Source organism: Taudactylus pleione, unplaced genomic scaffold (genome assembly GCF_031769625.1).
Source record: "Taudactylus pleione unplaced genomic scaffold, aTauple2 ptg000330l, whole genome shotgun sequence".
Classification (NCBI taxonomy): domain Eukaryota; kingdom Metazoa; phylum Chordata; class Amphibia; order Anura; family Myobatrachidae; genus Taudactylus; species Taudactylus pleione.
Genome location: NW_028284731.1, coordinates 3,223,098 through 3,236,494, shown reverse-complemented (window position 1 = coordinate 3,236,494; position 13,397 = coordinate 3,223,098). Strand labels below are relative to the sequence as shown.

At 40.0% G+C, this 13,397-nt stretch overlaps 1 protein-coding gene across 2 annotated transcripts in view; it reads right to left on the bottom strand.

Annotated features, from left to right (window-relative positions):
• Positions 1-1,750: 1,750 nt before the first annotated feature.
• EWSR1 (EWS RNA binding protein 1) overlaps positions 1,751-13,397 on the bottom strand; it is a 28,378-nt gene continuing 16,731 nt past the window's right edge. The window contains exons 7-17 of one of the 2 annotated variants that reach the window (XM_088443500.1): positions 11,055-11,341; positions 10,633-10,810; positions 7,266-7,303; positions 6,615-6,647; positions 5,994-6,112; positions 4,515-4,644; positions 4,230-4,352; positions 3,981-4,116; positions 3,782-3,879; positions 2,425-2,662; positions 1,751-2,341 (exon numbers count right to left, since the gene is read on the bottom strand). In XM_088443500.1, coding sequence (XP_088299626.1) covers positions 2,302-2,341; positions 2,425-2,662; positions 3,782-3,879; positions 3,981-4,116; positions 4,230-4,352; positions 4,515-4,644; positions 5,994-6,112; positions 6,615-6,647; positions 7,266-7,303; positions 10,633-10,810; positions 11,055-11,341 — 1,420 coding nt within the window. In that variant the 3' untranslated portion in view covers positions 1,751-2,301. The remainder of the gene's footprint in view (positions 2,342-2,424; positions 2,663-3,781; positions 3,880-3,980; positions 4,117-4,229; positions 4,353-4,514; positions 4,645-5,993; positions 6,113-6,614; positions 6,648-7,265; positions 7,304-10,632; positions 10,811-11,054; positions 11,342-13,397) is intronic. The other variant, XM_088443501.1, reaches the window with a different exon arrangement.

Here is a 13,397-nt window from a genome sequence, read left to right as displayed (position 1 = left end):
GCAACACACAGTTCCATCTAAAATATGGCAACGTGCAGCACGCAACAGTATGTGACAAACCTCACAAATATTAACAAGTATATAAATGTGAGGTCTCAGAACCACCCCAAGTACAGCTGTATTAGGGCAGATAAAGAAAAGGGATAGATATACACTGACAGGTGAGAGAATTAAATACAGACAGTCAGCACTAGCATAAGTCACATACCATGCAGATATATACATAAACATGTCATAATATACTGCACTATTACACTGCATTCAACTTACCCAGATTCAGTGTCTGGGAAGGCTACAGCTACATATTAAATGCGCGGATCACCGCAAGCGGTGATCCGCGACCTTACCTGCTCCCCGTGGATCCGGCAGCAGTCCTGGGCGCCCGCAGAGTCCGGCTAGTACAGACTCTGGGGTCCCGCTGAGATCCCCAGATCTGTACTGGCGTCTCAGCGCCGGCGGGGTGAAGGAGCGGCAGCTTAGACGGACAGTCAGACGCTGCCGCTCTGAAAGTCCAAAGTAAAAATAAAAAAACTCTGTACTTAGAAAAAATAAAGCTTAGGGGCTGCTAATCAGCTCCCCACTGCACTAAACGGTGACCCGACTCCGGCCGGGCACAACTTAAACTGAGGTGCCTCTGGCTTGGGGGTGGGGTTATAGGGAGAGTGGACCCAGTGCATCCTGGGAGCTAAAAGCTTTAACTGCGTGGTGCCCGGATTTGGTTCCCAACCTATACCCCAAGGTCAACCCTGTGGACCCCCTATGGACCCTGAAGTAGAAAGTGGTCCAAAGAAGGACAACCGGTGACTAGAACATGGGCACCCAAGGCTGATATATGCGTGTGGGGAGCGATAGCTAGCTCATGTGGTCCTATCCCACGAAAGAGCTACTGTAGCACAAATTACTGAAAAAGTTAAAGCTGGCCACGAGAGCTGTGTCAGAACACTTGCTGTATATGGGGTTGCGTAGGAGCAGACCGTCAGAGCCCATGCTGACCCCCTGTCCAAAGTTGAAGGCACTTACAATGGGCACATTTGCATCAGAACCAGAGTTTGGAGCAATGGAAGAAGGTGGTCAGATGAATCACATTCTTTTACATCATGTCGATTGCCAGGAGTGCGGATGTCATTTACCTGGTTAACAGATGGCACTATGGGAAGCAGTCTAATTGTCAGGGCAACGTTCAACCTTGATCCTGGCATTCAGGTTACTACCTAGCTAAACATTGTTGTAGACCAACTACACCATTTCATGGCAGCAGTATACCCACATGTCAAGACAATGCACCCTACAAACATTGTTACAAATTATTAGGCAGGTGGTTTTAAGGTCATGTCTGATTGGTATACTGGAGTTTATAAAAGAGGTTTCTACATTTAACTAGAAAAATTAGTGATGCCATTTCAACTAGAAATTTGTATGGATTAGAAAATGAATGGATGTGGTTTTAACCATAGTTTCATAGGTAACAGTTTAGCAAGTATAATTGTTTGACTAGTAGTTGAAGATGAACTGATATGGTCAACTACTTAAACTCAATCTAATTCTGCTATGAATGGAATAAGCGTTCTCAGAATCCTCTAGGATTAAAAGGATAAAGCTTTAGCTAATCACAAGTGGTAAAACAGAAAAATATGCTTCAGATGGACTAGTTCTAATCTTTCTATAAGAGGAGCATGTACTAAGCAACATAAACAAGTTTTCCACATGTATATTTTGTATCTTCACTTCAATAAATGCTTACAAGTAGACATTGTTTTACAGAGTTTTATTATTGTAATGTGGGAGTCAACAAAGTGGTACAAGCATTATAAAACATTCATGACTATCCCCCTTAATCTTCTTGCAATAAACACTCAATAAAACCGGACTCCTTGATCTCATCAAACTCGTTAATGGGATAAGCCTGAAAGTGACCCACAAAAAGGGCCAAACACGTTGAACAAGCTGAGAAATAAGTATAGTTACAAGAGATCTTTATGGTCACGCCCTCCAACAATGTTTCATCATCACAATTCTACATGCTGACAAAGCCACTTCTGTAAAACCTGGGAATTATTTTACAGATAAAGAAACTGCAAATGTGGGTTTTCTCTGGAAAAATAAAAAACAAAAACATTGGTACTACCGTTAAACTTCCATTTTAATATCTCCACAAATTGTGAATACTAAAGGTACAGACAAAGGATAATCATAATGTAACAATGGAGGGACTCCATGCTAGCATTATAAATATGGAATTATAAATTTAAAACATTTCTGGCTTAAAAAATAAATCTGGTAGTAAAGGAAGGCTTCCAACTCCTAGTAAGGTCTCTCCCTGCGCTCCTGACGATGCTCACCCCTAGTAAAAAGGAGAGAGGGTAAGTTAAAGTGGATTATTTGATACTACAAAACTAAGTCTACAGAGATATGCAAGCAGCTTACTTTTCCATCTTGCCAGGACCACCACGTCTACCACCTCCTCTTCCTCCCATTGGTTCCAAGAGGGGTCCTGGGGGGCCAGGAGGCCCACCTCTCCTTCCCCCACCAAATCCTCTATCCATCCCACGACCTCTGAAGCCTCCTCTGTCTCCACCACGGCCTCCTCTAAACATACCAGGACCACCGCGGTCCATCAATCCTCTGCCTCGCATACCTGGACCTCCTCTGCCTCGTTCATTCCCTGTGGGACAAAAAGCAAACATTCCAGACTCCAAACTTAAAATGTCATAGCATTACTGCACAAAATAAGATTGTTGGTTAAGGAGTCATCTATCGATTAATCATAGCCAGGGCAAAGTTAATTATCCATAACAGCAAATAGTCTAAACTCAAACTTTACGATATTGACGCTTCAGTTATTTATTTAGAAAGGCATGCAGATGGCAAATGTTGTTCAACAGCAAACAGATACAAAGTTCTTACACTAGAGCAGGGATATTCAATTTGCAGCCATCCAGCAGTTGTGGAACTATACAGTCCAGCATGTCATGACAAAATTTTACCATTAGGGAATGCCAACACTGTGGCAGGGCATGTTGGGATACGTAGTTCCACAGCAGCTGGAGGGCCGCATGTTGAATACCCCTGCACTAGTTAGTTTTTACTTTTTTGAATCCTTGTGATAAAGCCTCAAATAACTGCTAAAAAGTCAAATACATGTTCAATCTTGTTTTGCCAGTGCAAAGTTATATTGTTTTAATGTGTCCTGCTATTTAAACTTTCAATCTGAGTAATGCTGAATATATAGAGCTTTATAAATACTAGGGACCTACTGGTCTATTCCTTGTGATTGGCACAAACAACCAAATTGCAAAGTGTTACCCGAGATTAGACTTTTGTCCATTGGACCCAACATGCACAATGGAAGCCTTGCCACAAGTAATCCATTTTGTCAATTCAATCAGCAGACACCGCAAGTGTGTTAATTGCTACAGGATTAATTTTTCTTCAATATAGTGAACACAGATTCAGTTCTAATCAAAGTCATAAGTTATATTAGAGAAGCCATTATGAAAAATATTTATTGCGTTAGTATGTTTTACACCTGAAATTCTGGCAATAAAGTTGGTCAATTATAGTAGTTCCCTGTGTTACCAATCTACAAAGACTAGTAACTGTTCAGATAACTGATAATCCAAGACTCTCATCAGCAAGAAACATGCATTTCCGGACAGAGGAAACAAAACAGGAAAAAGTTCATTAAATCAGAGTTGCCATGAAGTGCGCTGCTTGTGAAACATTCCCAGCTCGCCGGTGGTTATGGTCTCGCTCAATACAAAAAAAGAAAGATTTAGCATACCTGGGGGTGGGAACGGAGGAGGAATGAAACCCTCTGGTTTTGGAGCCTTGCACTGATTACACTCTGTTCTCCATGCAAAGTTCTGGTTTCCGCAACCCCTACATGAACAAAAGAGCAAAAAGGGGTGGGGGGGTTAATACATTTATTAAGCAGGATGCATTTGCAACAAAGACGCTCAAGTCAATTATACAAGACTTACGGATTTGGACACTGCCAGTCTCCTGCTCTGTGCTGTACATTGGGACCACCAACTGGGCTCCCACGTGGTCCTCGTGGCCCTCTTGGCATGAATCCACCACGCTCCCCTCCTCTGCCACCCATTCGTCCCATGGGACCTATAGAACAGGGTACTTAAGACTTAGAAAATTCATAACACTAGAACCAATTAAAAACATCAGCAAAATTTGATCCCGCATCAACCTACATTTTCTTGAAAAACATTTCTTACCTCCTCTAAGGAGTGGTGGCTGCCCGCGACCATCACGTGGCAACAGCCCACCTCTCATGCTTCCTAGCAGAGACTTCTTACGGGCCAAAGACACCTTCAATTTGTTCCCTTGAAATTCTTTCCCTGTGTAAAAAAATAAAATAAAAATGTAAATAAAACAAAAACACAAAAAACAAGGTACAGCACAGTTTAGTTTGGAAGAAGTTAAATATAAGAAATTAACAAATAAAAGTTGTAATAAATTATGCATCAAAAGTGAAACAAGCAGAGAAATTATACACTAACCGTCACAGAGCTCGACAGCAGTCTTGGCTGAAGGTGGCTCTTCAAAAGAAACTGTTCCATCACCCTTTGGTTTACCGGTCTCCTTGTCTGTAAATAGATTTACTAAAGGCAGTCCAGTTCTTTTGTTGATCTGTGCAGAATTAGATAGGAAGTGTGTTAATGTGGAATAATCATGCTAATAATCACTCAAGCAGAATACACAGGTTGCTATGCTTCCATTGGATGGATTAAAAAAAAAAAAAAAAAAAAAGCCACCCACAAAACATTAACGACCTGTTTAATAGTTTAACTTTATGGTTAGAAAAATAGTTCCCAAACTGTTCAAGTCACCACAACATTTTCAGGTTTTAAAGGACATCCATGCTTAATCATAGGGGGTCTTAATTAGTACATCAGGCAATATAAATTTAACCATCTGTGCTAAAGCATGGAGATCTTCAAAACCTGGACTGGTAGGGTGCCTTGAGGACAGAGTTTGGGAACCACTGGAATATACTACAGGTTGAGTCTCCCATATGCAAAATACTTGGGACCAGGGGTATTTTGGATAACTGAATATTCCGTATTTTGGAATAATTTCATACCATAATGAATTGTCTTGGGAATGGGACCCAAATCTAAAAACAATGCATTTATGTATCATATACACCTTATACAGACAGCCTGCAGGTCGTTTTATACAATATTTTTAATAATTTTGTGCATCAAAAAAAGTGTGTGTACACACATGAAATTCATTTATGTTTCATATACACCCTACAGACAGCCTGAAGGTCATTTTATACTGTATTTTAATAATTTTGCACTTTAAACAATGTTTGTGTACATTGAACCATCAGAAAGCAAAGGTTTCACTTTCTCAGTCATGCTAAAAATAGTCTGTATTTTGGAATATTCCATATTTTATTTTTGAAAAAAATAGTCTAGTAAAACCTGACAAGTTACTCTTGTTAATAAGCAGGGTTTGCTATTCTGCTTATTAAAATGAAGTCAATCTAGCACATCTATACATCTGGCGGCCCGCTGGACAGATGCAAATGTACAATGGCTTTTGTGGCCACCCATTAACAGGCTTCCACAGGCTAGGTAGTCTAATATTCATTTTGCATAGTAAAAGCATTTTGTACCCTTCATGTAAGTACACCACCACTACTCATATGTTACACACAACAGTCTAGAGAAGTATTTTAGAAAACCTTGAGGGCTAACTCCCAGTTACTATGTGCCTAAAGCAATAATGCAATTCAACAGTAGATGAGTGCCAACCTGCGGGAAATAATGCCACCCATAAACTTCTTTATTACCCAATATGGCTGGGAAGGTTTACAACATAGTAGATATACCATCTAAAAATAAAATGCAAATCAGGGAACTGACCCTTTAAAAAGATTCTTTAAAAAGCCAATTAGTTTACACAGGTAAATAGAACAGTCTTGGCAAGTGCAGTATCAAGACAAAAAACACACATGTACCACTCACCTTGACCTCACCACAGTGTTTGAAGAAGTCGACCACCTCTTCAACTGTCACATTATCATTCAGACCCTGCAAGTAGATGGTGTTGTTTTCCGGTTCCTCTTCAGGTTCCATAGGGGGGACTAAAAATACCAATAGGCTTTTATAAATAATCTGTTAAAGCCATTTGTTAACTGCTTGGCTTTAATATTCAAGTATTTTACAATGGTATAACAGTTTGAAACTAACTGAACCAGGCAATAGTTGTACTTTTAACTCCGGGGGATGGGGATTGGAATTTAGATTTATTTTGAGTCTCGCTAATGTAGGCTGCTCTTTAACAGCAATGCCACTGTTGCCAATTTCTACTCACAAGCAGAAAATCTGCAGACAACTTAGCTGGGGACAGTCAAGGTTTTATCCATGCTATAGTCAAGATGGTTAAATCAAATTGGAATATTTGTCAATCAAGTTACCAGTGCTCAAGCATGAATAGCCTTAAAACCTGGACTGTAATGGCAGAGTTTGGGAACCTCTTGCTTAACCATATGAAGGAACATAACTTCTAATTGAATTCACATCTTTTTAGGCAACATGGGTTTGTTCAAGTCTAGCATTAAGCACTGTAAAAGCTTATGTACCCACCGAAATCCAGATCAGGGCCATCATCCAGAAGTCCTGGCAGATAAAAGCACAAGAAGGAGAAGTTAGCCAGAAGAAAAGACACCCTGCGCAACACAAACATTCACGTTATATCTACAATACCACCGTGAGAAAGGGGGGCTTCAAGGGCACACAGAATGGGGGGACATGTAATAACCATCTCTGGCAGTTTGGCGATTCATTATTACCTTTGATTAATGGGGATGGAATGACCCAACAGTAAGAATGCTGCACATTTACTACAACCTACTATGAGACATGAGTATGGTGGCAGTAAAGTGACAAGCTTTTAAGAAGGGGCAAGTATTCTTAACCATTACAACCAATAGTTTGTTAGTTTGTGTGCCCAAGTGTGTATCGCTTTTGCACCAGTGTGCAATCAATTCCAGTAGAGAAACTCAACTCTTCCCCATATTACACACAATTCTGTATCAGATTGGGGGTTTTCTGTGTAACCACATAACCATGTATACCCCTAAGTAATGCCGGCCAGACCCTTAAACATTTCCACAGGAAATTTTACACCATTGTTTCAAAGTGACCAAACAAAATAAATTTAGCTAAAATCATAAAAAAAGGGGAAGGGGCATTGTTTTGTGTTACACTACCCATTTGTAATACTCAAAAACTTACCACCAGGCTTACTGAAGCCAGCTCGCTCTCCACCGCTGCTGGGAGAATAAAGGTGAAGAAATGAAGGCCTTTTCCCTTTAAAGAGCCATAAAGCATTCTGGGCCACGAAGGGGGTTCAAGGGTACAGAGCCGGCAGTGGCTTAACATGTCCATACATATGCATCTGTCTCAGCGTGGCACTAATCTTCCAAGTATGTTTGCAATTTTACTTTTTTTGTAAATCAGGTTCATTCCCTAACATTTAAACACATCTAAACAAACCTTTATGTTCAACAGGTGACTGTATTAAGCGTGCAATGCTTAAATTAAACAAAACCTCTTACTGCCTTAACCTTTTTGTAAACTGAGGCAGTTTGTATTTTATGGACTTCATTTTAGTGTATACAAAGTTATTCCTTGAAAAACAAAGTCCAAGCAAGCTTTATATTTATAGATAGGTAGAGCATATAAGATTATATAGATGGAAGAGAATATATTTCCTTATTCTTCCTGTTTAATTAGCACTACCCCAGAAAAGGACAGTCAAGTTATGTTGTAGCTTTCCATTCTATAGAGCTAGCAAAAAGTTGAGCCAGTAGTGATGTATATGCTATTTTTTTCAATAGTTGAAGAGTCACTTAAAGCTACAATATGTACCAGAGCCAAAGTTAATCACAGCCAAGTAAAAGCTAGCTCTTAGTGATGCTTTGTATGAGATACCGGATTCAGGTTTTCCTAGTACCACCAACATTGTGTGACCAGCAAGGTTTTCTGTTACCTATGCAGAAGTGGATAACACTGGCATTTAACATACGGCGACTACTCAGAGATTCCCCTATAGCACCAAATACTATTACATATATTTTATTTAACGGCATTTTAAAAAAATAAATAAAAAAGGACAAAGATTGTTGGATGGGGCGATGACATTACCATGCTGCCATGTAGTCTAACAATAAATACCACACCATACATAAGCATTGCACCTTTAATACACTTTCATCTTAACCATTTACAATTAATTTGGTAATTTCAGTTCTCTGACCTTAAAACCATAGAAACTTAAATAAAATAGAACAAAAAGTTAGTGTAATTATTTACACCTTGTACCATACATGTGTGTTTTTCTAAATTACAAGATTTACAACATATATATTTCTAATATTATGGGCTGATAAATTAGAAATTTCCTCTCCGAGTCCCACTTTCATTATGCTGCCGGCTGAGTGGGTACTTTTTAGAACTGAAGTGTTTACAACGCTCTCACTTTGTAACCTGTGGCATATAAATTTGACAAAAGCATGTTAAAATAAGGGATTTTCATGTACAACCAATAATAGCAAGAACATAGCCAGACAATGAAAACAATGCATGTATGATAATCATTTGGGCCAAATTAGAATGTTACCTACCATGTGATAGCTCTGGAAAACACGCCTATTTTACAGAACTTCACTATATTTTTATTTTATTTTGTTTTGATTTTTTAATCATGTAGTTTGGGCAAAAGTCCAAATCACTAGAAATGTAAAGGAATAATGGACCAAAATTTTTTTTTTTACAGGACATTAGTTTGGCGTGCCATTTCCATTATCAGGCATGAACAGAATAGCAACAGTTGAAGTATGTCAATTCATAATGGGCGAAATTCAATTCAACGCAAATTGAATAGCGCTGGGAGGGTGCTCCCAGAGCTATTCAATTAAGTGCGCTGCTACGTCAGAATGCCGGTTCTCGTGCCTAAAGTGCCAGGGGCGCAGCTGTTAGCGTCGTGCTAAGCAAGAAAACAGCTGCGCGCCCGGCACTTGTCGGATTTCTCCTTGCATCCCCAGGGGGGTGCGAGAAGAAATCCTTAGCCTGCCCAAACACTGCTTTTAATGGCTTCGGGGGCTCTCTCCTGTGGCTATTCAACATCGCATTGAATTGAATTCTCCCCCTTGAGTCACTCAACCACCCCAGTTCCATCATGTGCATGATTATAGATTCAGTTATGATGGTTTTGGAGCCTGAGAATACAGGAACACAAAACATCTTACCAAGTGGCAGATTTTCCAGAGCTTGTTAACAAAACAGGTACATTATAGAAGTGTCAAAATAAAACAGCCATATAGATATGTAAAAAGGACTCCGAAAAAAGTAGTGGAGGCAGCATATTGAAGTTCAATAGCTTCATTAAATATCACTTCTGCAAAAAGCTGCACAAACAATGCAGTACAACCCTGTTTTGGGGTAGAAAAAAAACAAACAAACTGGGGAAATATAAATAAATCTCAAATTCAAAGCAAGATAGAACTGCAGAGCTCTGTGCAGCTTTAAATGAAAGGAACATACATACTTACACAACCCCTCTTGCTACAACTATTGCAGTGTAAGGGACGTTACATATTGATGTGAGTGGTTCCCAAACAAATCATTTAAATCAGTGAGTGTCATAGGCCTGAAAACCTAGATACCCCTAATAGTGCTGCTCTGAAAGGTAAAAAAAAGCCATTAATATGCAATATTGACCAGACATCTATTACGCACTTTTCCAGATCTTCAGAACAGCACGCTGGAGACCCATGAAAATATACTTATCCAAACACTGTTCCAGGATCAGTAATGTCAATTTTGATAAAATTAAAGCCAGACTTCCACTATAAAACTATAGGCTAAAGCCATTTCTGGAAGATGATCTTCCAGAGTAATGTTTGATACATTTTGAAAAGTTTCCAGCAAGAATAAAAGGCTCATCTAACAGTTAAGGTGCGTACACACACGATTTTTTGAATGATTTAACTATAACGACGTTATTGTTCAAAAAATCGTTCAGTGTAAAACAAACGATTATCGTTCGCGCGCGTTCACGTTTGTCGATTGCAGTTCAGACTGGCCAACTGAACGATTTTCAATAGAAGTTGTAACATTTTTTCCTTCAACACACAGAAAAGAGTTTAAGTAAAGTTAAACCAACTACTTTGTAAAACTATTTTTCGGTCACTTTTTCAAGGGAAAAACTGAACGAAAATCACTCCAACGAAAATCGTTCATTACTAACATAGTTGTGTGTATGCACCTTAACACTGCAGAGAAACTTTATAGCAGTAGTCAGGTTTTTCCTGTTAGAGATAATCCAGACAGTAGGGTTCAAGGTTCAACTTTTTTTTAGTTAGGGGTGAAAAACTCAGGATCCACATCTCATCCAGTACAAGGCCAGCATTTGACAGCTGTTGTAGGTAACATTCAAGACTTAAGGAATTGTTAGCCAATTCCATATACCACATTTTGTACTGCTGTCAGGGGCATCACCAAGGACACCTGCACAACAAAGTTACCCCTTAAGATAACCCCAATATCTGTAAAAGGAAAAATGTCAATGTTAGTTCATAGATTGTAGCTTTCCTCTTACCCCATGCCTCCACGGCCTCCCCTACCACCACGGCTCATGCCACCTCTGTCAAACATGCCCCGGCCCCTGCTGCGGGAGTCAGAGCCTTCAGAGCTGCGGCCTCCAGAGCCAGAGTAACCTTGGTGGGACTCCTGGCCATATGAGCCTTTGCTGCTTGAGTGGTCCTGACGATAGCTGCCTGAAAAAACAATTTAATGCCATGCCAAGTTTAGTTCTCAACACTAATATGCATCTTTCTCATTATATGCTTATAGCTTTACACTTTATATTTCATTTGAATCATTCACAATTCAAAATAAGTTAGCTGGGGTGTATTGTAGTTATATTTATTAGTTAGCATATAAAGATACAGCGAGACCATGAATGTGATTCATAAACTGAATAATGCTGAGCGTGGACAATTCACTGTCAAAATCACTTACTTTGCTGGCTATAGCCACTGCTTTGTTGGCCATACTGGCTTGGGGGCTGGCTGCTATAGGATGAAGATGGAGGTGGATAGCTTGTGGGAGGAGGTTGCTGTTGCTGCTGCTGTTGCTGTTGGTAGCTGCCTTGCTGGGTATAGCTGCTCTGCCCATAACTGCTTGGCTGGCCGTAGCTGCTCTGCTGGGAGTAGGAGCTCTGCTGCCCATAGGTGTTCTGCTGAGTGTAGGAGCTGGGCTGAGAATAGGAACTTTGCTCATAGCTGGATGGCTGGGAAGTTGAGTAACTGAAGACAGAAAGAGTTACTTGTACGGTCCCTCAGCTAATCCTTGTCAGCAATACAGACCAATCTCCCACTTATTGGTCCCTTACCATCCTAAAGTCTTACAATTGACATCAGTGAGCCCGAAAGTACCCAGCTCACTTTGGTAACATGTTATTCAGGATGGCATATTGATCACTAGCTATTAGGCAAAGGAACATTAGCTAAACATCACATTCTCCATGCATTCCTAATGACAGACAAACTAGTGATGTAATAAGAGTTTCCAGAATTGCTGAGGATCTGGGTAGACTACATTACCTTAGCAATAGAGCACACTTAGATACTTTGAGGTGAATTCGGAATTTTAGGACATGCATTACCTTTTAAAAAAGTTAAAGTGCAAAAAGAAGAAGTGCCAATATTATATTTGGAACTCTTGTACAAGCAAAGAGTCACAAAATAATAAAGTATATATATTTAATAATGTTGAATGAGTAATAGACACATTTTGAACATTCCTTCTTTAACACGGACCCCTGGTAGCAAAAACTTTCGGCATTTTTCCCGCAGTTTGGGAGCTATTCAATGCACTGTTAAGTCGGATAATGGCAGTTAACGCAACTAAAGCTATTTGTTAAGCCGCATTTTCCAACTAAAGTGCTGGCCACGAGGCTGTTGGCACCGCACTAAGGCAGAAAGCAGTCACGAGGCCAGTACTTTAAAAGGATTATTTCTCGCACAAGCCCGGCCGGCAGAAGCCAGTGTGTGTGAAAAGAAACTTTCCTTTACACCACTGGTGTGCAGGGACGGCAGCCGTCCTGCACAGTAGATATTTCCGGCTGTAACATGGCGACCGTGCCGTGTGAAAGGACCCAGCCGATTCCCTGCATTACTATATTTCACACCCGGCTAAAGACCGGGCGGCTTTTTGCTGCCTGGCTAAAACTGCAAAATGTGAAATAGCCCTAAAGGAAGCAAAACCGTGATATTACTTAACTTTTCAAGGATAATTTTCTGCATATGTAGAGAACACTGCAGGTTAGCCTGCAGCCACTGTATAGCCAAACCTACATTCATATATTTAATATTTCAGTCATACATGTTAAGAATTGAAGCACAGACTAGGTCCCAGGGAAAGAATTTCAGAGCAATGCTCGAGTCTCTAAACACAAAAGCTTATTTAAAGTAGGGAGCTATAAGCTAAAGTTAACACAACTTATCTATGTTTACCTACAATAATATGAAGAATGCAGATGAGAGCCTGGTACTCTTCTAAAATAAATATTAAAATATAAGCTATGCGAGAGAAACTAACATGTTTGACTCTGGGACAAAGATAAGACATGTAAAACATATGGCATCGAAGTAATTTCTAGCTGATAAAAAGATTCCTTGATGTGTAAGAGCTACACCTCTGTTTGACTGTGTCCATGGGTGGTGGTGAACTTCCTATGTTGTTGTTCTATGGTGTCAGAAAGGACTTTTGCTTTAAAGGAACATGGCACATAGTTAAAGCTAGCTTTGATTGGGTTGATTTGCAAATAATCGGTCCGATTAATTGTATAGTGTATGAACAATCGTTTCACCGATAAAACTGTTAGAAAATATCCACACACATTCCTTTTATTATCTGGTCGGTCAAGAACGAAAATCTTGGCCTCAATTTTCCGATATCGAGCAGTGTGCGCATTTTCAATAATCTGCCCATATATCCCATGTTCTCCTGTCACTATGTCATCATCCTTGTGGGTGAACATATGCAAAAATCAGTGGTGAAAAATCAGCAGCTTCTAAGCAAACAAAACCACATAATGTGTATTTTTTGCACACACTCCCATCTAAAGTGACAGGGTGATATTCAATGATTTGTGCTGGTGGCAGTGAGTAAATGGACGCCCTTTACTTAACAAATATGTAGCGCCCAACATTAGGTTTAGACATGTAAAGCAGATAGTCGCAAAGTAAAGGGTGCCCTGCATTTGGGCGCCCAAAAGCCAGGCTCTTCAGATTCCTGCTCGCCTCCTCAGGTGGCTGCAAGCACAAGTGGGCGTTCACAGCACTCGCACCCATCGGCGCA